The 25,982-nt window shown below is 35.9% G+C and overlaps 1 protein-coding gene across 1 annotated transcript in view; it reads left to right on the top strand.

Moving 5' to 3' along the window:
• The window catches only part of CATSPERE (catsper channel auxiliary subunit epsilon), a 264,070-nt gene that overhangs the window by 125,097 nt on the left and 112,991 nt on the right, over positions 1 to 25,982 (top strand). Inside the window, 1 exon segment of the mRNA XM_082471320.1 lies at positions 496 to 992. Within this exon segment, the coding sequence (XP_082327446.1) occupies positions 496 to 992 (497 nt within the window).

The following is a 25,982-nucleotide window of genomic DNA, read 5'->3' as shown; positions in this document are numbered from 1 at the left end:
TTTAGGAGAAATATTGTAAATAAACATAAATATAAGAAAACATAATTAAACATTTCTCAGTAGTAAACAATATATATTAATAACAATGTAAATACTATACATTTAGCTAAACACTGTGATATTAACTTGAGAGAAGAGGAGATGTATGGGTAGGTACTATGAGACAGATACATTTTCATTTGTCATATAAGAAGACAATAATGTATAAAATTATATACTAAGAGAACAGTATAAGAATATTTGTTTGAGAATATGGAGACACATTCCAGGACAAAGAGCTGTAAGAGTCAAAACTTTTTCTTTGAGAACTAAGGTGAGGAATGAGGAGAAATGGGGCAGTGGTAATGTTTTAGTACTATTTGTTTTGTTTTACCCAGACTTATGTTGATAAAAATAAAAATTTTTATAAAAGATGATAAATGTCAGCACCATGCAAGATGGATGAGAAGGAGAGCGTGCATTTTATTCTTATATCTTCTATTTTTCTCTTCTTAGGACCTGGCATATCTCGATACCGATGACAGCAGATGATGTGCTAAAGGAGATTAGAGGAAATCAAGTGGCTTTTCAAGATTGCTTTACTGCAGATATTTTTTTCCTGCTGACTTTTTCTTTGTTAACAATACCTGAGATTCCTGGGTTTTTACCAGTCTCTTCACCACAAGGTAGTCAGTTAATGGCAGATTGGGCTGCTTGTGTTCCTTCATTTGTTGTTGTGGTAGGTGATATGGAGACCTTTCAGACAAATGATTCATTCCGTACTTGGACCAGAATCAGAGTGCCTCCAAACATTCTGACTGATGATGAAAGACACAGTGTGTCTGATGTGACCCTATCACAGGATGGAATATTTTTTTTAATAAATGGTATTCTTTACTTTAAAAATTATAATGCATTTAAAAGACTGGGAAGCAATGTAAATCTTCCTGATGGTGGAATTATTGGCATTACATCAAGAAAATGGTGTTGGATCAACTATTTATTGAAGGTTAGTAAAAAGATTACGTATATGTATATTATACCTGCACATTTAGATATATTTACCATACTGTTTAATGCAGTGATATATCAGAGACTATACTATGCAGCTCTTTGTAGAATTATTTTTTTAAGATTTTTTTTTATTTATTTTATTTATTTTTGGCTGCATCGGGTCTTAGTTGCAGCACATGGGATCTTCGTTGAGGCATGCAGGATCTTTCGCTGTGGCACACGGGTGTCTCTCTAGTTGTGGCGTGCAGGTTTTCTCTTCTCTAGTTGTGGAGGGTAGGCTCCAGGTCATGTGGGCTCTGTAGTTGTGGTGCATGGGTTCTAGAGCGTGTGGGCTCTGCAGTTCATGGCACACAGGCTCTCTAGTTGAGGCACATGAGCTCAATAGTTGTGGCACATGGGCTTAGTTGCCCCATGGCATGTGGGACCTTAGTTCCCTGACCAGGGATCAAACCCACTCCCCTGCTAAGTCAGATTCTTTACCACTGGACCACCAGGGAAGTCCCTGTAGAGTTATTTATGCTTGTAAATAACTCTATCTTTCTGACCTAGCTTCTCAGAGACCTCTGTAGAGAGGTGTACCACCAACGACAGAGAATAAAATGAATCTAAAATATCTTTAATAGATTTAAATAAATGGAAAAGAAATTGGAAACCATGAGAAAAAAGGAATCTATCAAATGACAAGGCAATGAGTAAAACTAAAAGCAAGGAAGTCATTACCATAAAATTTAGGATAATGATTATCCTGGAAAGAAAAGATGTAGTGATTGGGAGAGAGCATGTGTGATATTTGGGAGTTCTGATTATATTCTATTTCTTAATCTAGGTAGCTATTACACAGATTTCTGCTTTGTGATCAATCTTCCAGCTATTTATTTATTTATTTATATTTGGTCGATTTTCTGTATGTAGATTCTATTTCAAAAATTTTAAATATGTAAAAATAAATGTTAAAATATAACCTAGATAAAACTAACAAAAATTGAAATGTAAAATTCAACGATCATTTTAAATAGAAGATTGGATACAACAGAAATAACTAGTGCTAGCTGATCTCCCTGTGCTATGCGGCTGCTTCCCACTAGCTATCAATTTTACATTTGGTAGTATATATAAGTCCATGTGACTCACTCACTTCATCCCAGCTTACCCTTCCCCCTCTCCATGTCCTCAAGTCCATTTTCTACGTCTGTGCCTTTATTCCTGTCCTGCCCTGAGGTTCTTCAGTGCCTTTTTTTTTTTTTTTAGATTCCATATATATGTGTTAGCATACGGTATTTATTTTTCTTTTTCTGAATTACTTCACTCTGTATGACAGTCTCTAGGTCCATCCACCTCACTACAAATAACTCAATTTCCTTTCCTTTTATAGATGAGTAATATTCCATTGTATATATTTGCCACATCTTCTTTATCCATTCATATGTCAGTGGACACTTAGGTTGCTTCCATGTCCTGGCTATTGTAAGTAGAGCTGCAATGAACACTGTGGTACATGACTCTTTTTCAATTATGGTGTTCTCAGGATATATGCCCAGTAGTGGGATTGCTGGGTCGTATGGTAATTTTATTTTTAGTATTTTAAGGAAGCTGCATACTGTTCTCCATAGTGGCTGTATCAATTTACATTCCCACCAACAGTACAAGAGGGTTCCCTTTTCTCCACACCCTCTCCAGCATTTATTGTTTGTAGATTTTTTGATGATGGCCATTCTGACTGGTGTGAGGTGATACCTCATTGTAGTCTTGATTTGCATTTCTCTAATGATTAGTGATGTTGAGCATCCTTTCATGTGTTTGTTGGCAATCTGTATATCTTCTTTGGAGAAATGTCTATTTAGGTCTTCTGCCCATTTTTGGATTGGGTGGTTTGTTTTTTTGATATTGAGCTGCATGAGCTGCTTGTAAATTTTGGAAATTAATCCTTTGTCAGTGGCTTCATTTGCAAATATTTTCTCCCTTTTTGAGGGTTGTCTTTTCATCTTGTTTATGGTTTCCTTTTCCTTTGCTGTGCAAAAGCTTTTAACTTTCATTAGGTCCCATTTTTTTATTTTTGTTTTTATTTCCATTTCTCTAGGAGGTGGGTCAAACAGGATCTTGCTGTCATTTATGTCATAGAGTGTTCTGCCTATGTTTTCATCTAACAGTTTGATAGTGTCTGGCCTTACATTTAGGTCTTTAACACATTCTGAGTTTATTTTTGTGTATGGTGTTAGGGAGTGTTCTAATTTCATTCTTTCACATGTAGCTGTCCAGTTTTCCCAGCACCACTTATTGAAGAGGTTTTCTTTTCTCCATTGTATATTCTTGCCTCCTTTATCAATAATAAGTTGACCATAAAAGCATGGGTTTATCTCTGGGCTTTCTATTATGTTCCATTGATCTATATTTCTGTTTTTGTGCCAGTACCATCCTGTCTTGATTACTGTAGCTTTGTAGTATAGTCTAAAGTCCCAGAGCCTGATTCCTCCAGCTCTATGTTTCTTTCTCAAGATTGATTTGGCTCTTCAGGGTCTTTCATGTTTCCATACAAATTGTGACATTTTTTGTTCTAGTTCTGTGAAAACTGCCATTGGCAGTTTGATAGGGATTGTATTGAATCTGTAGAATGCTTTGGGTAGTATAGTCACTTTAACAATGTTGATTGTTCCATCCAAGAACATGGTATATCTCTCCATCTGTTTGTATCATCTTTAATTTCTTTCAGTGTCTTATAGTTTTCTGCATACAGGTCTTTTGTCTCCTTACGTAGGTTTATTCCTAGGTATTTTATTCTTTTTGTTGCAGTGGTAAATGGGAGTGTTTCCTTAACTTCTCTTTCAGATTTTTGTCATTAGTGTATAGGAATGCAAGACATTTCTCTGCATTAATTATGTATCCTGCTATTTTACCAAATTCATTATTTAGCTCTAGTACTTTTCTGATAGCCTCCTTAGGATTTTCTATGTATAGTATCATGTCATCTGCAAACAGTGACAGCTTTACTTCTTCTTTTCCGATTTGGATTCCTTTTATTTCTTTTTCTTCTCTAATTGCTGTGGCTAAAACTTCCAAAACTATGTTGAATAATAGTAGTGAGAGTGGACAACCTTGTCTTGTTCCTGATTTAAGAGGGAATAGTTTCATGTTTCACCATTGAGAATGATGTTGGTTTTGTGTTTGTCATATATGCCCTTTATTATGTTGAGGAAAGTTCCCTCTATGCCTACTTTCTAGAGGGTTTTTTTCATAAATGGGTGTTGAATTTTGTTGAAAGATTTTTCTGCATCTTTTGAGATGATCATGTGGTTTTTCTCCTTCAGTTTGTTAATATGGTGTATCCCATTGATTGATTTGCGTATATTGAAGAATCCTTGCATTCCTGGGATAAACCCCACTTGATCATGGTGTATGATCCTTTTAATGTGTTGCTGGATTCTGTTTTCTGGTATTTTGTTGAGGATTTTTTCATCTATGTTCATCAGTGAAATTAGCCTGTAGTTTTCTTTTTTTGTGACATCTTTGTCTGTTTTTGGTATCAACGTGATGGTGGCCTCATAGAATGAGTTTGAGAGAGTTCCTCCCTCTGCTATGTTTTGGAAGAGTTTGAGAAGGAAAGTTGTTAGCTCTTCTCTAAATGTTTGATCGAATTCGCCTGTGAATCGATCTGGTCCTGGGCTTGTGTTTGTTGGAAGATTTTTAATCACAGTCTCAATTTCAGTGCTTGTGATTGGTCTCTTTATATTTTCTATTTCTTCCTGTTTCAGTCTTGGAAGGTTGTGCTTTTCTAAGAATTTGTCCATTTCTTCCAGGTTGTCCATTTTATTGGCATATAGTTGCTTGTGGTAATCTCTCATGATCCTTTGTATTTCTGCAGTGTCAGTTGTTAGTTCTCCTTTTTCATTTCTAATTCTGTTGATTTGAGTCTTCTCCCTTTTTTACTTGATGAGTCTAGCTAATGGTTTATCAATTTTGTTTATCCTCTCAAAGAACCAGCTTTTAGTTTTATTGATCTTTGCTATCATTTCCTTCATTTCTTTTTCATTTATTTCTGATCTGATCTTTATGACTTCTTTCCTTCTGCTAACTTTAGGGTTTTTTTGTTCTTCTTTCTGTAGTTGCTTTAGGTGTATGGTTACGTTGTTTATTTGAGATGTTTCTTGTTTCTTGAGGTAAGATTGTATTGTTATAAACTTCCATCTTAGAACTGCTTTTGCTTCATCCCATAAGTTTTGTGTCATCCTGTTTTCACTGTCATTTGTATCTAGGTATTTTTTGATTTCCTCTTTGCTTTCTTCAGTGATCTCTTGGTTATTGAGTAGTGTGTTGTTTAACCTCCATGTGTTTGTATTTTTTCCAGATTTTTTTCCTGTAATTGATATCTAGTTTCATAGTGTTGTGGTCAGAAAAGATACTTGATATGATTTCAATTTTCTTAAATTTACCAAGGCTTGATTTGTGACCCAAGATATGATCTATCCTGGAGAATGTTCCATGAGCACTTGAGAAGAAACTGTATTCTGTTGTTTTTGGATGGAATGTCCTTTAAATATCAATTAATTCCATCTTGTTTAATGTATCATTTAAAGCTTGTGTTTCCTTATTTATTTTCATTTTGGATGATCTGTCCATTGGTGAAAGTGGGGTGTTAAAGTCTCCTACTATGATTGTGTTACTGTTGATTTCCTCTTTAAAGGCTGTTAGCATTAGCCTGATGTATTGAGGTGCTCCTATGTTGGGTGCATAAATATTTACAATTGTTATATCTTTTTCTTGGATTGATCCCTTGATCATTATGTCATGTCCTTCTTTGTCTCTTGTAATAGTCCTTATTTTAAAGTCTATTTTGTCTGATATGAGAATTGCTACTCCAGCTTTCTTTTGATTTCCATTTGCATGGAATATCTTTTCCCATCCCCTCACTTTCAGTCTGTATGTGTTCCTAGGTCTGAAATGGGTCTCTTGTAGATGGCATATATATGGGTCTTGTTTTTGTATCCATTCAGCCAGTCTATGTCTTTTGGTGGGAGCATTTAATCCATTTACATTTAAGGTAGTTATCAATATGTATGTTCCTATTACCATTTTCTTAATGTTTTGGGTTTGTTATTGTAGGTCTTTTCCTTCTCTGTGTTTCCTGCCTAGAAATTTTCCTTTAGCATTTGTTGTAAAGCTGGTTTGGTGGTGCTGAAATCTCTTAGCTTTTGCTTGTCTGTAAAGGTTTTAATTTCTCCATCAAATCTGAATGAGATCCTTGCTGGGTAGAGTATACTTGGTTGAAGGGTTTCCCTTTCATCACTTTAAATATGTCCTGCCACTCCCTTCTGGCCTGCAGAGTTTCTGCTGAAAGATCAGCTGTTAACCTTATGGGGATTCCCTTGTATGTTATTTGTTGTTTTTCCCTTACTGCTTTTAATATTTTTTCTTTGTATTTAATTTTTGATAGTTTGATTAATATGTGTCTTGGCGTGTTTCTCCTTGGATTTATCCTGTATGTGACTCTGTGCACTTCCTGGACTTGATAGACTACTTCCTTTCCCATATGAGGGAAGTTTTCAACTATAATCTCTTCAAATATTTTCTCAGTCCATTTCTTTTGCTCTTCTTCCTCTGGGACCCTTATAATTCGAATGTTGCTGCGTTTAATGTTGTCCCAGAGGTCTCTAAGACTGTCCTCAATTCTTCTCATACTTTTTTCTTTATTCTGCTTTGCAGTAGTTATTTCCACTATTTTATCTTCCAGGTCACTTATCCGTTCTTCTGCCTTAGTTATTCTGCCATTGATTCCTTCTAAAGAATTTTTTATTTCATTTATTGTGTTGTTCATCAGTTTGTTTGCTCTTTAGTTCTAGATCCTTATTAAACGTTTCTTGTATTTTCTCCAATCTATTTCCAAGATTGTGGATCATATTTACTATCGTTACTCTGAAGTCTTTTTCAGGTAGACTGCCTATTTCCTCTTCATTTGTTTGCTCTGGTGGGTTTTTATCTTGCTCCTTCATCTGCTGTGTGTTTCTCTGTCTTCTCATCTTGCATAACTTACTGTGTTTGGGGTCTCCTTTTCACAGGCTGCAGGGTCGTAGTTCCCGTTGTTTTTGGTGTCTGCCCCCAGTAGCTAAGGTTGGTTCAGTCGGTTGTGTAGGCTTCCTGGTGGAGGGGACTAATGCCTGTGTTCTGGTGGATGAGGCTGGATCTTGTTTTTCTGCTGGGTAGGACTGCATCTGGTGGGGTGATTTGGGGTGTCTGTGACCTTATTATGATTTTAGGCAACCTCTCTGCTAATGGCTGGGTTTGTGTTCCTGTCTTGCTAGTTGTTTGACATAGGGTGTCTGGCACTGTAGCTTGCTTGTCTTTGAGTGGAGCTGGCTCTTAGCATTGAGATGCAGATCTCTGGGAGAGATTTCGCCATTCGATATTATGTGGAGCCTGGCGGTCTCTGGTGGACCAATGTCCTAAACTCGGCTCTCCCACCTCAGAGGCATAGGCCTGACACTGGCCAGAGCATCAAGACCCTGTCAGCCACATGGCTTTTGGGAAGTCTGAGGTCTTCTGCCAGCGTTCAGTAGGTGTTCTGTAGGAGTTGTTCCACATGTAGATGTATTTCTGATGTATTTGTGGGTGGAAGGTGATCTCCACATCTTACTCCTCCATCATCTCGAAGTTCTCTTCATCAGTGTCTTTAGAAAATCTTTTAACTGAATGAAAGTGAGGATATAAGATGTCAAATTTTATGGAGTTCTGCTAAAGCAGCACCTAAAATGGAATTTATAGCATTAAATGCTTATATTAGAATCTTTCACTTCTGTACAAGATAGAATAAAAAATAGGATATATATATATATATTCCAGCTTGAAACAACAGCAAAAAATAGTATGAAACAATGCTTTATATATTCAAAAACATTGGGAATGAAGATAAGCCCTGCAATTGTCCCTGCTTAATGTCTTGAGAAAGTTCCCAGACCAGGGAACAGTGACATAGGAGACTGAGACAGAGTCCAGCAGATTCACTTAGTTGAGGAAGTGGAACTGATAGTCAGGAGAAGAAAGGTGGCTGGAGCTTGCAAAGCAGAATAGCAATGATAAAAGAGCTGCACACAGAAATCTAGAGATTTGCCAGAGGCCCCCCTCATGTATTCAGCAGCGTATCAATCAGTCTATATTTGTGGGGAAACTATCCAATTCTGGGGAAAGAACCAAATGAAAGGACTAAGGAATTGAATTTATAGCTCACACAGGGTTGGGAATAGTACCTGTTCTAACCAGCCAGACTGAAAACACACATAACAATTCATGGGGGATTGAGTACAGTGCTCCTAAGGGTCTTGCCTCACTACTGAGGAATAATTATCACTAGACAAAGTGCTTCTCTGGTCCCATCTAACAAATCTTAAACCAAAAACCCCAAGAGTATCCAGCTGTTTTAAAGTACTTTTAAAACATCTCAGAACAAAACTCAAGAATATTTTTAAAAAATATTCAGCACCCAACAAGGTAATAGTCACAATTTCTGTCATTCAATCAAAAATACCAAGCATACAAAGAACAAGAAAATATGACCCATATTGAAGAGAAAAATTAACTTATCAAAATTGAACCCAAACTGACGCAGATGTTAGTATTAGCAGACAAGGATGTTAAAAGAGATAGCTGTGTTTCACATATTCAAAAGCTAGAGAGGAAAAAAGCATGCAAAGTAGAGATAGGAAGATATTTTATGTTTAAAAAAAATATCCAAATCAAACTTCTAGAGATGAAAACTTCTATGTCTGAGATTTTTAAAAAGGACATTGGATGTGATTACCAGCAGACATTATAGAAGAAAGGATTAGTGAACATCAAAACACAGCAGTAGAAACTATTCAAAATGAAATACAGAGAAAACAAAGACCAAAAATAAATAAATGATATAAAAAGAACATCACAGTGACTGTGAAACTTCATGCAGCCTAATATGGATGTACTTGGAATTCTTGAAGGAGGAAGGAGGTACAAAAATATTTTTTGAAAAATTAATGGCCAAAATGATCCAAATTTGATTAAAGCTGAAACATAAAGATGTAAAATGCTCAGTGAATCCCAAGCATGTGAAATATGAAGAAAACTATACCAAGACACATAATCAAATTACTCAGAGTTAATGATAAAGAGAAAAATCTTAAAAGCAGTCAGGAGAATAAAATATTTTATATACAAAGGAACAAAGATAAGTATAACATCAGATTTCTCATTGGAAACAATGCAAGTGAAAAGACAGTGGAGCAACATCTTTCCAATATAGAATTCTAAAGCCATGAAAATATCTTTCAAAAATGAAGTGAAAATACTTTTTCAGACATACTAAAGTTGGGCTAATTCATCACTAGCACACCCACAAAGAAGAAATGTGCTAAAGGAAGCCCTTTGAGTGGAAGGAAAATGATACCAGATGGAACTATGGACCTACACAAAGAAGTGAAAATCACCGGAAATGGTATCTACAAGATTACATTTATAATATTTCTTCTTATTATTTAAATCCCTTTAAAAGATAAGTGTTTAAACAAAACTAGTAACAATGTAGTTTAGAGTTTATAACACATGTAAAAATAAAATGTATGACAAAGACAAGAGAGGAGAAGTGGAAATACACTTTTGCAATATTTTTATACTGTATTTGAAGTGGTATAATATCACTTAATGATCTGTGGGAAGTTAAAGATGTACATTTTTTTAAATATATATTTACTTATTTGTTTATTTGTTTATTTGGCTGCACTGGGTCTTAGTTGCTACATGCAGGATCTTCATTGCCGCATTCGGGATCTTTAGTTGTGGTGTCCAGGATATTTAATTGTGGCATGTGGGATCTTTAGCTGTGGCATGTGGGATCTTTTAGTTGTGGCATGTGGGATCTTTCATTGTGGCATGCAGGATCTTTAGTTGCAGCATGCAAACTCTTAGTTGCAGTATGTGGGATCTAGTACCCTGACCAGGGATCAAACATGGGTCCCCTGCATTGGGAGCATGGAGTCTTAGCCACTTGACCACCAGGGAAGTCCCTAAAGATGTATATTATCAGCCCTACAGTGACCACTAAAATGACAAAATTAAAAATTATGCTATGTGATCATAAAAAATATTCAGTTAATCTCAAACAAGAGGGAAAAGAATAAAAAGAAAAGCTGGGACAGGTAGAAAACAAATAAGATAACAGAGTTAAACATAACCATAAAATAATCAATTAAATGTAAATGATCCAGTGACTTCCCTGATGGTCCAGTGGCTAAGACGCCATGCTCCCAATGCAGGGAGCCAAGGTTTGATCCCTGGTCACGGAACTAGATCCCACATGCTGCAAATAAGAGTTTGCATGCTGCAACTAAGGATCCTGCATGCCACAATGAGGATCCTGCACGCAGCAATGATGATCCCACATGCTGCAACTAAGACCCAACACAGACAAATAAATAAATATTTTTAAAATAAATAAATAAGTGTAAATGATCCAAACATTATAATTAAAAGTCAGAGATTATCAGATCAAAAAGAGCAAGACCCAACTGTATGGTGCCTACAAGAAACATACTTTGTATATGAAGCCAAAAATAGCATAAAATAAAAGGATAGGAGGAGCTTCAAGATGGCGGAAGAGTAAGACGTGGAGATCACCTTCCTCCCCACAAATACATCAGAAATACATCTACATGTCGAACAACTCCTACAGAACACCTACTGAATGCTGGCAGAAGACCTCAGACCTCCCCAAAAGCAAGAACCTCCCCATGTACATGGGTAGGGCAAAAGAAAAAAGGAAAAACAAAGACAAAAGAGTAGGGGCAGGACCTGCACCAGTGGGAGGGAGCTGTGAAGGAGGAAAGGTGTCCACACACTAGGAAGCCCCTTCACTGGCGGAGACAGGGGTGGGGGGAGGGAAGTTTCAGAGCCATGGAGGAGAGCGCAGCAACAAGGGTGCAGAGGGCAAAGCGGAGAGATTCCTGCATGGAGGATCGGTGCTGACCAGCACGCACCAGCCCAAGAGGCTTCTCTGCTCAATGGCTAGGGCAGGTGGGGGCTGAGAGCTGAGGCTCCAGCTTCGGGGGTCGGATCCCAGGGAGAGGACTGGGGTTGGCTGCGTGAACACAGCCTGAAAGAGGCTACTGCACCACAGCTAGCCGGGAGGGAGTCCTGGAAAAAGTCTGGAACTGCCGAAGAGGCAAGAGACATTTTCTGGCTCTTTGTTTTGTATTGTGTGAGGAGAGAGGATTAAGAGTCCCGTCTAAACGAGCTCCAGAGATGGGCACAAGCCACGGCTATCAGCGCGGAACCCCACAGAATGGCATGAGACGCTAAGGCTGCTGCTGCAGCCACCAAGAAGCCTGTGTGCAAGCACAGGTCACTGTCCACACCTCCCCTCCCAGGAGCCTGTGCAGCCTGCCACTGCCAGGGTCCCGTGATCCAGGGACAACTTCCCCGGGAGAACACACGGCGCACCTCAGGATGTTACAACGTCACGCCAGCCTCTGCCACCACAGGCTTGCCCTGTGTTCCGTACGCCTCCCTCCCCCCGGCCTGACTGAGCCAGAGCCCCCTAATCAGCTGCTCTTTAACCCCGTCCTGTCTGAGCGGGAAAAGACACCCTCAGGCAACCTACACACAGAGGCAGGGCCAAATCCAAAGCTGAACCCCAGGAGCCATGCGAACAAAGAAGAGAAAGGGAAATTTCTCCCGGCAGCCTCAGGAGCAGCGGATTAAATCTCCACAATCAACTTGATGTACCCTGCATCTGTGAAATAACTGAATAGAAAACGAATCATCCCAAATTGAGGCGATGGACTTTGGGAGCAACAATATATATATTTTTTTCCTTTGTCTGTTTTTGCGAGTGTGTATGTGTATGCTTCTCTGTATGATTTTGTCTGTATAACTTTGCTTTTACCATCTGTCCTAGGGTTCTGTCTGTCTGCTTTTTTGCTGTTGTTTTTTTTTCTTAGTATACTTTTTAGTGCTTGTTATCATTGGTGGATTTGTTTTTTGCTTTGGTAGCTCTCTTCTTTCTTTTTTTCAAATTTTTTAATTTTTAATTATTTTTTATTTTAATAACTTTATTTTATTTTTCTTTCTTTCTTTTTTTCTCCCTTTTATTCTGAGCCGTGTGGATGACAGGGTCTGGGTGCTCTGGCCGGGCATCAGGCCTGTGCCTCTGAAGTGGGAGAGCTGAGTTCAGTACATTGGACCACCAGAGACCTCCCAGCTCCATGTAATATCAAACAGTGAAAATCTACCAGAGATCTCCATCTCAACACCAAGACCCAGCTCCACTCAATGACCAGCAAGCTACAGTGCTGGACACCCTATGCCAAACTACTAGCAAGACAGGAACACAACCCCACCCATTACCAGAGAGGCTGCCTAAAATCATAATAAGGTCACAGACACCCCAAAACACACCACTGGATGCGGACCTGCCCACCAGAAAAACAAGATCCAGCCTCATCCACCAGAACACAGGCACTAGTTCCCTCCACCAGGAAGCCTACACAACCCACTGAACCAACCATAGCCACTGGGGGCAGACACCAAAAACAACAGGAACTATGAACCTGCAGCCTGTGAAAAGGAGACCCCAAACACAGTAAGTTAAGCAAAATGAGAAGAGAAACACAACAGATGAAGGAGCAAGGTAAAAATCAACCAGAGCAAACAAATGAAGAGGAAATAGGCAGTCTACCTGAAAAAGAATTCAGAATAATGATAGTAAAGATGATCCACAATCTTGGAAATAGAATGGAGAAAATACAAGAAACGTTTAACAAGGACCTAGAACAGCCAAAGAGCAAACAAACAATGATGAACAACACAATAAATGAAGTTTAAAATTCTATACAAGGAAGCAATAACAGAAAAACTGAGGAAGAAGAACGGATAAGTGACCTGGAAGATAAAATAGTGGAAATAACTACTGCAGAGCAGAATAAAGAAAAAAGAATGAAAAGAATCGAGGGACGGTCTCAGAGGCCTCTGGGACAACATTAAATGCACCAAGATTCGAATCATTGGGGTCCCAGAACAAGAAGAGAAAAAGAAAGGGACTGAGAAAATATTTGAAGAGATTATAGTTGAAAACTTCCCTAATACGGGAAAGGAAATAGTTAATCAAGTCCTGGAAGCACAGAGAGTCCCATACAGGATAAATCCAAGGAGAAACATGCCAAGACACATATTAATCAAACTATCAAAAATTAAATACAAAGAAAAAATATTAAAAGCAGCAAGGGAAAAACAACAAATAACATACAAGGGAATCCTCATAAGGTTAACAGCTGATCTTTCAGCAGAAACTGCAGGCCAGAAGGGAGTGGCAGGACATATTTAAAGTGATGAAAGGCAAAAACCTAAAACCAAGATTACTCTACCCAGCAAGGATCTCATTCAGATTCGATGGAGAAATTAAAAACTTTACAGACAAGCAAAAGCTAAGAGAATTCAGCACCACCAAAACAGCTTTACAACAAATGCTAAAGGAACTTCTCTAGGCAGGAAACACAAAACAAAGAAAAGACCTACAATAACAAACCCAAAACAATTAAGAAAATGGTAATAGGAACATACATATCGATAATTACCTTAAATGTAAATGCTTAAATGCTCCAACCAAAAGACACAGACTGGCTGAATGCATACAAAAACAAGACCCATATATATGCTGTCTACAAGAGGCCCACTTCAGACCTAGGGACACATACAGACTGAAAGTGAGGGAATGGAAAAAGATATTCCATGCAAATGGAAATCAAAAGAAAACTGGACTAGCAATTCTCATATCAGACAAAATAGACTTTAAAATAAAGATTATTACAAGAGACAAGGAAGGACACTATATAATGATCAAGGGATCAATCCAAGAAGAAGATATAACAATTGTAAATATTTATGCACCCAACATAGGAGCACATCAATGCATAAGGCAAATGCTAAGAGCCATAAAAGGGGAAATCGACAGTAACACGATCATAGTAGGAGACTTTAACACCCCACTTTCACCAATGGACAGATCATCCAAAATGAAAATAAATAAGGAAACACAAGCTTTAAATGATACATTAAACAAGATGGACTTAATTGATATTCATAGGATATTCCATCCAAAAACAACAGAATACCCTTTCTTCTCAAGTGTCCATGGAACATTCTCCAGGATAGATCATATCTTGGGTCAAAAATCAAGCCTCAGTAAATTTAAGAAAATTGAAATCATATCAAGTATCCTTTCTGAACACAACGCTATGAAACTAGATATCAATTACAGGAAAAAATCTTTAAAAAATACAAACACAATGGAGGCTAAACAATACACTACTTAATAACCAAGAGATCACTGAAGAAATCAAATAGGAAATCAAAAAATACCTAGAAACAAATGACAATGAAAACACGACGACCCAAAACCTGTGGGATGCAGCCAAAGCAGTTCTAAGAGGGGAGTTTTAGCAATACAATCCTACCTTAAGAAACAAGTAACATCTCAAATAAACAACCTAACCTTACACCTAAAGCAATTAGAAAAAAAGAACAAAAACACCCCAAAGTTAGCAGAAGGAAAGGAATCATAAAGATCAGATCAGAGAAAAATGAAAAAGATATGAAGGAATCAATAACAAAGATCAATAAAACTAAAAGCTGGTTCTTTGAGAAGATAAACAAAATTGATAAACCATTAGCCAGACTCATCAAGAAAAAAAGGGAGAAGACTCAGATCAACAGAATTTGAAATGAAAAAGGAGAAGTAACAACTGACACTGCAGAAGTACAAAGGATCATGAGAGATTACCACAAGCAACTATATGCCAATAAAATGGACAACCTGGAAAAAATGGACAAATTCTTAGAAAAGCACAACCTTCCAAGACTGAACCAGGAAGAAATAAAAAATATAAACAGACCAATCACAAGCACTGAAATTGAAAATGTGATTAAAAATCTTCTAACAAACAAAAACCCAGGAACAGATGGCTGCACAGGCGAATTCTATCAAACATTTAAAGACGAGCTAACACCTGTCCTTCTCAAACTCTTCCAAATTATAGCAGAGGGAGGAACACTCCCAAACTCACTCTACAAGGCCACCATCACCCTGATACCAGAACCAGACAAAGATGTCAGAAAGAAAGGAAACTACAGGCCAATATCACTGATGAACATAGATGCAAAAATCCTCAACAAAATATTAGCAAGCAGAATCCAACAGCACGTTAAAAGGATCATACGCCATGATCAAGTGGGGTTTATCCCAGAAATGCAAGGATTCTTCAATATACGCAAATCAATCAATGGGATACACCATATTAACAAATTGAAGAGTAAAAACCATATGATCATCTCAATAGATGCAGAAATAGCATTTGACAAAATTCAGCACCCATTATAATAAAAACCCTCCAAAAAGTAGGCATAGAGGGAACTTTCCTCAACATAATAAAGGCCATATATGACAAACCCACAGCCAACATTGTCCTCAATGGTGAAAAACTGAAACCATTTCCACTAAGATCAGGAATAAGACAAGGTTGCCCATTCTCACCACTGTTATTCCACATTGTTTTGAAAGTTTTAGCCACAACACTTAGAGAAGAGAAAGAAATAAAAGGAATCCAAATTGGAAAAGAAGAAGTAAAGCTGTCACTGTTTGCAGATGACATGATACTCTACATAGAGAATCCTAAAGATGCTATCAGAAAACTACTAGAGCTAATCAATGAATTTGGTAAAGTAGCACCATTGCAACAAAAAGAATAAAATACCTAGCAATAAACCTACCTAAGGAGACAAAAGACCTGTATGCAGAAAACTATAAGACACTGATGAAAGAAACTAAAGATGATACAAACAGATGGAGAGATATACCATGTTCTTGGATTGGAACAATCAACAATGTGAATGACTCTACTACCCAAAGCAATCTACAGATTCAATGCAATCCCTATCAAACTACCACTGCCATTTTTCACAGAACTAGAACAAAAAATTTCACGTTTTGTATGAAAACACCAAAGACCCCAAATAGCCAAAGCAATCCTGGCAAAGAAAAACGGAGCTGGAGGAATCAGGCTCCCTGACTTCAGATTATATTACAAAGCTACAGTAATCAAGACAGTATAGTACTGGCACAAAAACAGAAATATAGATCAATGGAACAGAATAGAAAGCCCAGAGATAAACTCATGCACATATGGTAACCTAATTTTTGCTAAAGGAGGCTCAAATATACAACGCAGAAAAGACAGCCTCTTCAATAAGTGGTGCTGGGAAAACTGGACAGCTACATGTAAAAGAGTGGAATTAGAACATTCCCTAACACCATACACAAAAATAAACTCAAAATGGATTAAAGACCTAAATGTAAGGCCAGACACTATAAAACTCTTAGAGGAAAACATTGGCAGAACACTTCTGACATAAATCACAGCAAGATCCTTTTTGACCCACCTCCTAGAGTAATGGAAATAAAAGCAAAAATAAACAAATGGGATGTAATGAAACTTAAAAGCTTTTGCACAGCAAAGGAAACCGTAAAGAAGATGAAAAGAGAACCCTCAGAATTGGAGAAAATATTTGCAAATGAAGCCACTGACAAAGGATTAATCTCCAAAATATACAAGCAGCTCATGCAGCTCAATATCAAAAAAACAAACAACCCAATCCAAAAATGGGCAGAAGACCTAAATAGACATTTCTCCATAGAAGATATACAGATTGCCAACAAACACATGAAAGAATGCTCAACATCATTAATCATTAGAGAATTGTAAATCAAAACTACAATGAGATATCACCTCACACCAGTCAGAATGGCCATCATGAAAAAAATCTACAAACAATAAATGCTGGAGAGGGTGTGGAGAAAAGGGAACTCTTTTGCACTGTTGGTGGGATTGTAAATTGATACAGCCACTATGGAGAAGATTATGGAGGTTCCTTAAAAAACTAAAAATAGAACTACCCTATCACCCAGCAGTTCCCACTACTCTGCATATACCCTGAGAAAACCATAATTCAAAAAGAGTCATGTACCACAGTGTTCTTGCAGCTGTATTTACAATAGCCAGGACATGGAAGCAACCTAAGTGTCCATCGACAGATGAATGGTTAAAGAAGATGCGGCACATATATACAATGGAATATTACTCAGCCGTAAAAAGAAACAAAATTCAGTTATTTGTAGTGAGGTGGATGGACCTAGAGTCTGTCACACAGAGTGAAGTTAAGTCAAAAAGAGAAAAACAAATACTGTACACTAACACATATACATGGAATTTAAGAAAAAAAAGGTCATGAAGAATGTAGAGGCAGGATGGGAATAAAGATGCAGACCTACTAGAGAATGGAATTGAGAACCTGGTGAGGGGGAAGGGTAAGCTGGGACAAAGTGAGAGAGTGTCATGTATATATATACACTACCAAATGTAAAACTGATAGCTAGTGGGAAGCAGCCACATAGCACAGGGAGATCAGCTCAGTGCTTTTTGACCACCTAGAAGGGTGGGATAGGGAGGGTGGGAGGGAGGGAGTTGCAAGAGGGAAGAGATATGGGGATATATGTATATGTATAGCTGATTCACTTTGTTATAAAGCAGAAACTAACACACCATTGTAAATCAATTATACTCCAATAAAGATGTTAAAAAAATTAAAAATTTTTAAAATTTTAAAAATAATACATAAATTAATAAAAGGATAGACAAAAGTATACATGATAACATCTTTAAAAAGAAAGCCAGGGTATCTGTATTAATATAAAAGTATATTTCAGAGCAAAGAATATTACCACTGTTAAAGAGGGTCATCTCACAATAGTAATGGAGTCAGTTCATCACAAGCACATAAAAATCATAAATGATTATGAACATAATTAAAGAGCTTCAAATATATGTAGCAAAAAGTAGAACTTCAAGGATAAACAGATAAAACCACAATTATAGTCAAATCCTTTAATACTTCTTCTCAGTAATGAATTAGAACAAATAGAGAACCAGTAAGTGAGTAGAGCACTTGGACAACACTGTAAACCATCTGGGTCAAATTGAAATTAATAGAACATGTCAGAATACTCAGAAAAGCAGCAAAATATGCATCCTTCTCAATTACATATGGAACATTTACCAAGATAGATCATTGATCTAGGCCATAAAACAAGTCAAGGTATGTTTAAAAGTATTCAGATCATACAAAGTTTGTGTTCTCTGACAACAATGGAATTAAATTAGCAACCATGACAAAAGGATATCTGCAATATCAAAAAAATATTAGGAAATTGACACACTTCTAAATAATCGAGTCAAAAGACAATTCTTAAAAACTAATTAGAAAGTGTTTTGAACTGAAAGAAAATGAGAACAGTACATGTCAAACTTGGCAGTACGCTACTAAAGCGCTATTTAGATGGAAGTTTATAGTATTCGTCCCCTGTATTAGAAAAGGAGATATGTCTCAAATCAATGATCTCTACTTCCACATTAAGAAAATAGCAAAAAGATGCACAAATTAAACCAAAAGTAACAGAGGAAAGGAAATAGAAAAAATCATTGTGTAAATTAATGCCATAGAAAACAGAAACTGCAGAGAAAATCAGTGAAACCAAACGCTGATTATTTGAGATCAACAAAATTGATAACTCTTTACCCAGACTGACTAAAGATTTTTTTTTGATTTGCTGAGGAATTTCTTTCTTTCTTTCTTTCTTCCTTCCTTCCTTTCTTTCTTTCTTTCTTTCTTTCTTTCTTTCTTTCTTTCTTTCTTTCTTTCTTTCTTTCTTTTCTTTCTTTCTTTCTTTTCTTTTCTTTCCTTCTTTCTTTCTTTTTCTTTCTTTTCTTTCTTTCCTTCTTTCTTTCTTTCTTTCTTTCTTTCTTTCTTTCTTTCTTTCTTTCTTTCTTTCTTTCTTTCTTTCTTTCTTTCTTTCTTTCTTTCTTTCCTTTCTTTCTTTCTTTCTTTTCTTTCCTTCCTTCCTTTCTTTCTTTCTTTTCTTTCCCCTGAGTCTTAGTTGCAGCTCACAGCCTCCTTTTTTTTTCAATTTTATTTTATTTTATTTTTTTTCTACAGTAGGTTCTTATTAGTTATCTATTTTATACATATTAGTGTATGTATCTCAATCCCAATCTCCCAATTCATCCCACCACCACCACCCCACCCCCCCACTTTCCCCCTTGGTGTCCATACATTTGTTCTCTACATCTGTATCTCTATTTCTGCCTTGCAAAGAAGTTCATCTCTCCCATTTTTCTAGATTCCACATATATGCATTAATATACGATATTTGTTTTTCTGTTTCTGACTTACTTCACTCTGTATGACAGTCTCTAGGTCCATCCACGTCTCTACAAATGATCCGATTTCATTCCTTTTTATGGCTGAGTAATATTCCATTGAATATATGCACCACATCTTCTTTATCCTTTCATCTAGACTGACTAAAGATTTTTTTAAAAGCCACAAATTACCAATATTAGGATTGAAAGAAGTGGACTCACTACCAAGTCTACTGCTATTATAAGGTAAGAAAAGAATGTTTTTCAGACTATACTACAAAGCTACAGTAATCAAGACAGTATGGTACTGACACAAAGACAGATATATAAATCAATGGAACAGAATAGAAAGCCCAGAGATAAACCCACACACATATGGTCACCTAATCAATGACAAAGGAGGCAAGAATATACAACGGAAAAAAGACAGTCTCTTCAATAAGTGGTGCTGGGAAAATTGGACAGCTACATGTAAAAGAATGAAATTAGAACACTCCCTAACACCATACACAAAAATAAACTCAAAATGGATTAATGACCTAAATGTAAGGCCAGACACTATAAAACTCCTAGAAAACGTAGGCAGAATACTCTGACATAAATCACAGCAAGATCTTTTTTGACCCATCTCCTAGAATAATGAAAATAAAAACAAAAATAAACAAATGGGACCTAATGAAACTTAAAAGCTTTTGCACAGCAAAGGAAACCATAAACAAGATGAAAAGAAAACCCTCAGAATGGGAGAAAATACTTGCAAATGAAGAAACTGACAAGGGATTAATCTCCAAAATATACAAACAGCTCAATATCAAAAAAACAACCCAATTAGAAAATTGGCAGAAGACCTAAATAGACATTTCTCCAAAGAAGACATACAGATGACCAAGACGCACATGAAAAGATGCTCAACATCACTAATTATTAGAGAAATGCAAACAAAATCTACAATGAGGTACCAGTCAGAATGGGCATCATCAGAATATCTACAAACAACAAATGCTGGAGAGGGTTTGGAGAAAAGGGAATTCTCTTGCACTCTTGGTGCAAAAGTAAATTGATACAGCCACTATGGAGAACAGTATGGAGGTTCCTTAAGAAAACTAAAAATAGAACTACCATATGACCCAGCAATCCCACTACTGGGCTGAGAAAACCATAATTCGAAAAGGTACATGCACCCCAGTGTTCATTGCAACACTATTTACAATAGCCAGGACATGGAAGCAACCTAAATGTCCATCAACAGAGGAATGGATAAAGAAGATGTTGTACATATATACAATGGAATATTACTCAGCCATAAGAAGGAACAAAATTATGCCATTTGCAGAGACATGGATAGACCTAGAGACTGTCATACGGAATGAAGTAAGTCAGAAGGAGAAAAACAAATATCCTATATTAATGCATATGTGTGGAATCTAGAAAATTTGTACAGATTAACCAATTTGCAAACAGAAATAGAGACACAGACATAGAGAACAAACATATGGACACAAAGAGGGGAAGGGGAGGGGGATGAATTGGGAGATTGGGATTGACATATATACACTACTATGTATAAAATAGATAACTAATGAGAATCTACTGTATAGCACAGGGAACTCTACTCATTGCTCTGTGGTGACCTAAATGGGAAGGAAATCCAAAAAGGAAAGGATATATTTATATGTATAGCTGATTCACTTTGCTGTACATCAGAAACTAACACAACATTGTAATGCAACTATACTCCAATAAAAATTAATTTTAATGAAGAATGTTTTAAACAATTTTTTTAAACAATTTTTTTAAGTTGAAATATAGTCGATGTACAACATTATGTTACTTTCAGGTGTACAACTTAGTGATTTGACATTTGCATACATTATGAAATTTTCACCACAATAAGTCCAGTAACTAACCATCTGTCCCCATACAAGTTATTACAATATTATTGATCATATCCTTTATGCTATCTATTACACCCCTGTGACTTATTTATTTTATAACCAGAGGTTTCTACCTCCTAACCCCCTTAATCTGTTTCATAGTCCCCCCTCCATGACCCACACCCCAGAACTACCAGTTTGTTCTCTGTATTTCTGGGTCTATTTCTATCTTGTTGTGTTTGTTTGTTTTGTTTTTTAGATTTCACACATAAGTAAGATCATACAGTATTTATCTTAATCTGACTTATTTCACTTAGTGTACCCTCTAGATGCATCCATGTTTTACAAATAGCAAGATTTCATTCTGTTTATGGCAGAGCAATTTTCCATTATATTATTTTATGATTATGTCACATCTTTTTTAATCTATTCATCTATCCATGGACACTTAAACTGCTTTCAAATCTTGGCTATTACAAATAATGCTGCAATGAACATTGGTGTATATATATTTTTCAAATTAGTGGTTTTGTTTTCTTTGTGTAAATACCCAGAAATGAAATTGCTGGATCATATTGCAGTACTATTTTTAACTTTTTGAGAACCTCTATACTGTTTTCCATAGTAACTGCACCAATTTACAATGCTGCCAACACTACACAAGGTTCCCTTTTCTCCACATCCTCACCAACACTTATTGTTGTCTTTTAAACTATAGCCATTCCGACAGTTATGAGGTATTATCTCATTTTGGTGTTAATTTGCATTTCCCTTATGATTAGTGATGCTGAGCACCTTTCATGTGTCTGTTGACCATCTCTGTGTCTCCCTTGGAAAAATGTCTAATCAGGTTCTGCATCCATTTTTTAATTATTTGTTTTATGATGTTGAGTTGTATGATTTCTTAACATATTTTGGATATTAATCCCTTATTGGATATATAATAGCCAAACATCTTCTCCTATTCAGTAGGCTGCATTTTACTTTTGTTTATAGTTTTCTTTACTGTGCAAAAGCTTTTTAGTTTGATGTAGTACCATTTGTTTGCTTTTGTTTTTGTTGCCCTTGCCTGAGGAGACAGATCTCCCAAAATAATGCTAAAATCCATGTCATAGAGCATACTGACTGTGTTTTCTTCTAGGAGTTTTACAGTTTCTGGTCTTATGTTTAAATCTTCATCCATTTTGGGTTTATTTTTATATGTGGTATGAGATTGTATGTGAGTTTGATTTTTTTGTGTGTTGCTGTACAGTTTTGCCAACACCATTTACTGAAGAGGCTGTCTTTTCCCCATTGAATATTCTTGTCTCCTGTGTCTTAGATTAATTGATCATATAAATGTGGGTTATTTTGGGGTCCTCTATTCTGTTCTGTTTATCTCTGTGTCTGTTTCTGTGCCAGTACCATACTGTTCTGATGACTGTAGCTATGTAGTAGTGTTTGAAATCAGGGAGCATAATTCCTCCAGCTTTGTTCTTATGATTGTTTTGGCTATTTGGGGTACTTTGTATTTTCATACAAATTTTAGAATTACTTGTTCTGTAAAAAAAATGCCATTGGCAATTTTTTTAATGTTTCTTAAATTTTATTGGAGTGTAGTTGACTTACAATGTTGTGTTAGCCATTGGTATTTTGATATGGATTGCGTTGAATCTATATATTGCCTTGCATAATGTGGTCATTTTAACAACATTAATTCTTCCAGTCCATAAGCATGGTATATCTTTCCAATTTTTGTGTTGTCTTCAAGTTTTTTCATCAGTGTCTAATATTTTTCAAGTCTTGACCTTTTTGGTTAGATTTATTCCTAGATATTTAATCTTTTTATGCAATTGTAAATGGGATTGTTTTCTTAGTTTCTCTTTCTGATAGTTCATTATTAGTGTATAGAAAAGCAACAGGTTTCTTTATATTAATTTTGCTTCCTGCAACCTTACTGAATTTATTTATTAGTTGTAATGGTTTTTGTTTTCTGGTGTTTTGGGGGGAGGTTTTGTTTGTTTGTTTGTCTGTTTGGTGGAGTCAGTAGTCTATAGGATTTTCTATGTATAGTTTCATGTCACCTGTAAGCAGTGACAGTTTTACTTCTTCCTTTCCAATTCGGATTCCTGCTATTTCTTTTTCATATTTGATTGCCATGTCTTCCATTACTACGTTGAATAAAAATTGTGACAGTGGGCATCCTTGTCTCATTCTTGATCTTAGAAGAAATGCTTTTAGCTTTTCACAGTTGAATTTGATGTTGGCTGTGGGTTTGTCATACATGCTGTTTATTATGTTGAAGTATGTTCCCTCTATACCTACTTCGTTAAGAGTTTTTATCATGAAAGTATGCTGAATCTTGTCAAAAGCTTTTTCTGCATCTATTGAGATGATCATAATATAATTTTTATTCTTCACTTTCTTAATGTAGTGTATCACATCGATTGATTTCTGAATATTGAACCATTTTTACATCCCTGGATTAATCCCACTTGATCATGGTGTATGATCCTTTTAATGTATTGCATTTGGTTTGCTAATATTTTGTTGAGGAATTTTGCATCTATGTTTATCAGTGACATTAGTCTGTAATTTTCTTTTTGTGTGGTGTCTTTGGTTTCTGGTATCCATGTAATGCAACCTTTGGAATGACTTCAGAACCATTCCTTCTTCTTCAATTTTTGGGAATAATTTTAGAAAGATAGATGTTAACTTTTCTTTAAATGTTGATAAAATTCACATGTAATTTTTTTTGTTTATTAGGAGTTTTTTAAATTACTGATTCAAATTAATTACTGGTAATTGGTCTGTTTATACATTCTTCCTGATTCATTCTTGGGTAGTTGTAAGTTCTAAGAGTGTATCCAATTTTTCTATATTGTCCATTCCATTGGTGTGTAATTGTTAATAGTAATCTCTTATGCTCCTTTTTATTTCTGTGGTATCAGTTGTCACTTCTCTTTTGTTTCTAATTTTATTGATTTGGGCTATCTTGCGTTTTTTTCTGATGAGTCTGGCTAAAGCTTTATCAATTTTGTTTATCTTTTCAGAGAGCTAACTCTTAGTTTCATTGATCTTTCCTATTGCCTTTTTAGTCTCTGATTTTATTTATTTATGCCCTGATCTTCATTATTTCTTTCCTTCTACAAACTTCAGGCTTTGTTTATTCTTCTTTTTCTAGTTCTTTTTGGTGTAAAGTTAGATCATTTGAGATTTTCCTTGTTTCCCAAGGTAAGCTTGTATCTCTTTAAAGTTCCCTCTTAGAACTGCTTTTGCTGTATCCCATAGGTTTTGGATCATTGTGTTTTTGTTTTCATTTGTATCCAGATTTTTTATTTCCTCTTTTATTTCTTTAACCCATTGCTTGTTTAATAGCATGTTGTTTAGACTCCATGTGTTTATGTTTTTTACAGTTTTGTTTTAATTATAGTTGATTTCTAGTCTCATACCATTGTGGTTGAGAAAGATGCTTGATATGATTTCAGTCTTCTTCAATGTATTGAGACTTGTTTTCTGCTCTAGCTTGTGATCTATCCTGGGGAATTTTCTATGTGTACTTGAAAAGAATGGGTGTTCTGCTATTTGGGGATGAAATGTTTTGTGTATATCTATTAATTCCGTATGGTCTAATGTATCATTTAAGGCCAGGGTTTCCATATTGTTTTTCTGTCTAGATGATCTATCTGTTGATATAACTGAGGTCTTAAAGTCCCCACTTTTATTACATTACTGTTAGTTTCTCTCTTATGTGTGTTAATATTTGCTTTATGTATTTAGGTGCTCCTACTTTGGGTGTATATATATTGACATTAGTTATATCTTCTTCTTGGACTGATCCCTTTATCATTATGTAATGTCTTTCTTTGTCTCTTGTTATGGTCTTTGTTTTAAAGTCTATTTTACCTGCTATAAATATTGTACCTCAGCTTTCTTTTTATTTCCATTTGAAAGAAATACCTTTTTCCATCCCCTCACTTTCAATTTTCATGTGTCTTTAGATATGAAGTGAGTCTCTTGTAAATAGCTTATATATGGGTCTTATTTTTGTATTCATTTAGCTACTCTATGTCTTTTGATTGGAGCATTTAGTCCATTTACGTAATATTGATAAGTATGTACTTATTGCCATTTTGTTGTTTTCCACTTGTTTTTGTAGTTCTTTTTTGTTCCTTTCTTCTTCTTTTGTTCACTTTCCTTGTGATTTGATGACTATCTTTAGTGTTATGTTTGTATTCCTTTTGTGTATCTATTAAAGGTTTTTGGTTTGCAGTTACCATGAGGTTCATATATAACAACCTATATATAGGTGTGTGATTATTTTAAGTTGATGGTCTAAAATTGAGCACATCCTAACCAACCTACCTTTTTACCCACCCCCTTTTTTAAATGTTTTTGACGTCTTTTTTACATCTTTTTGTTTATGTATCCCTTAACTACTTATTGTGGATATAGATTATTTTTCTACTTTTATCTTTAAACCTTCCTAATAGCTTTATAAGTGGCTGATCTACTATCTTGACTGTATGTTTGCCTCTACCAGTGAGATTTATCCTTTTACGATTTTTATATTTCTAGTTGTAGCCTTTTCTTTTCCATTTAGAGAAGTTTCTTTAACATTTCTTATAAAGCCAGTTTAGTGGTGCTGAACTCTTTTATCTTTTGTTTGTCTGTAAAAGTCTATTCCTCCTTCAAATCTAAATTATAGCCTTGCCAGGTATTTTTGGTTGTACATTTTTTTCTTTCATCTCTTTCAATATATTGTGCCGCTCCCTTCTGGCCTGTAGCATTTATCCTGAAAAGTCAGGTAATTCTCTTATGGTAGTTCCCTTGTATATAACTAGTTGCTTTTCTCTTGATGCTTTTAAGATGCTCT

The sequence above is a fragment of the Balaenoptera physalus genome (assembly GCF_965194825.1).
Source record: "Balaenoptera physalus genome assembly, chromosome: 1".
NCBI lineage: Eukaryota > Metazoa > Chordata > Mammalia > Artiodactyla > Balaenopteridae > Balaenoptera > Balaenoptera physalus.
Note: the sequence above shows the minus strand (reverse complement) of the source record. Positions and strands in the feature narration are given on the sequence as shown.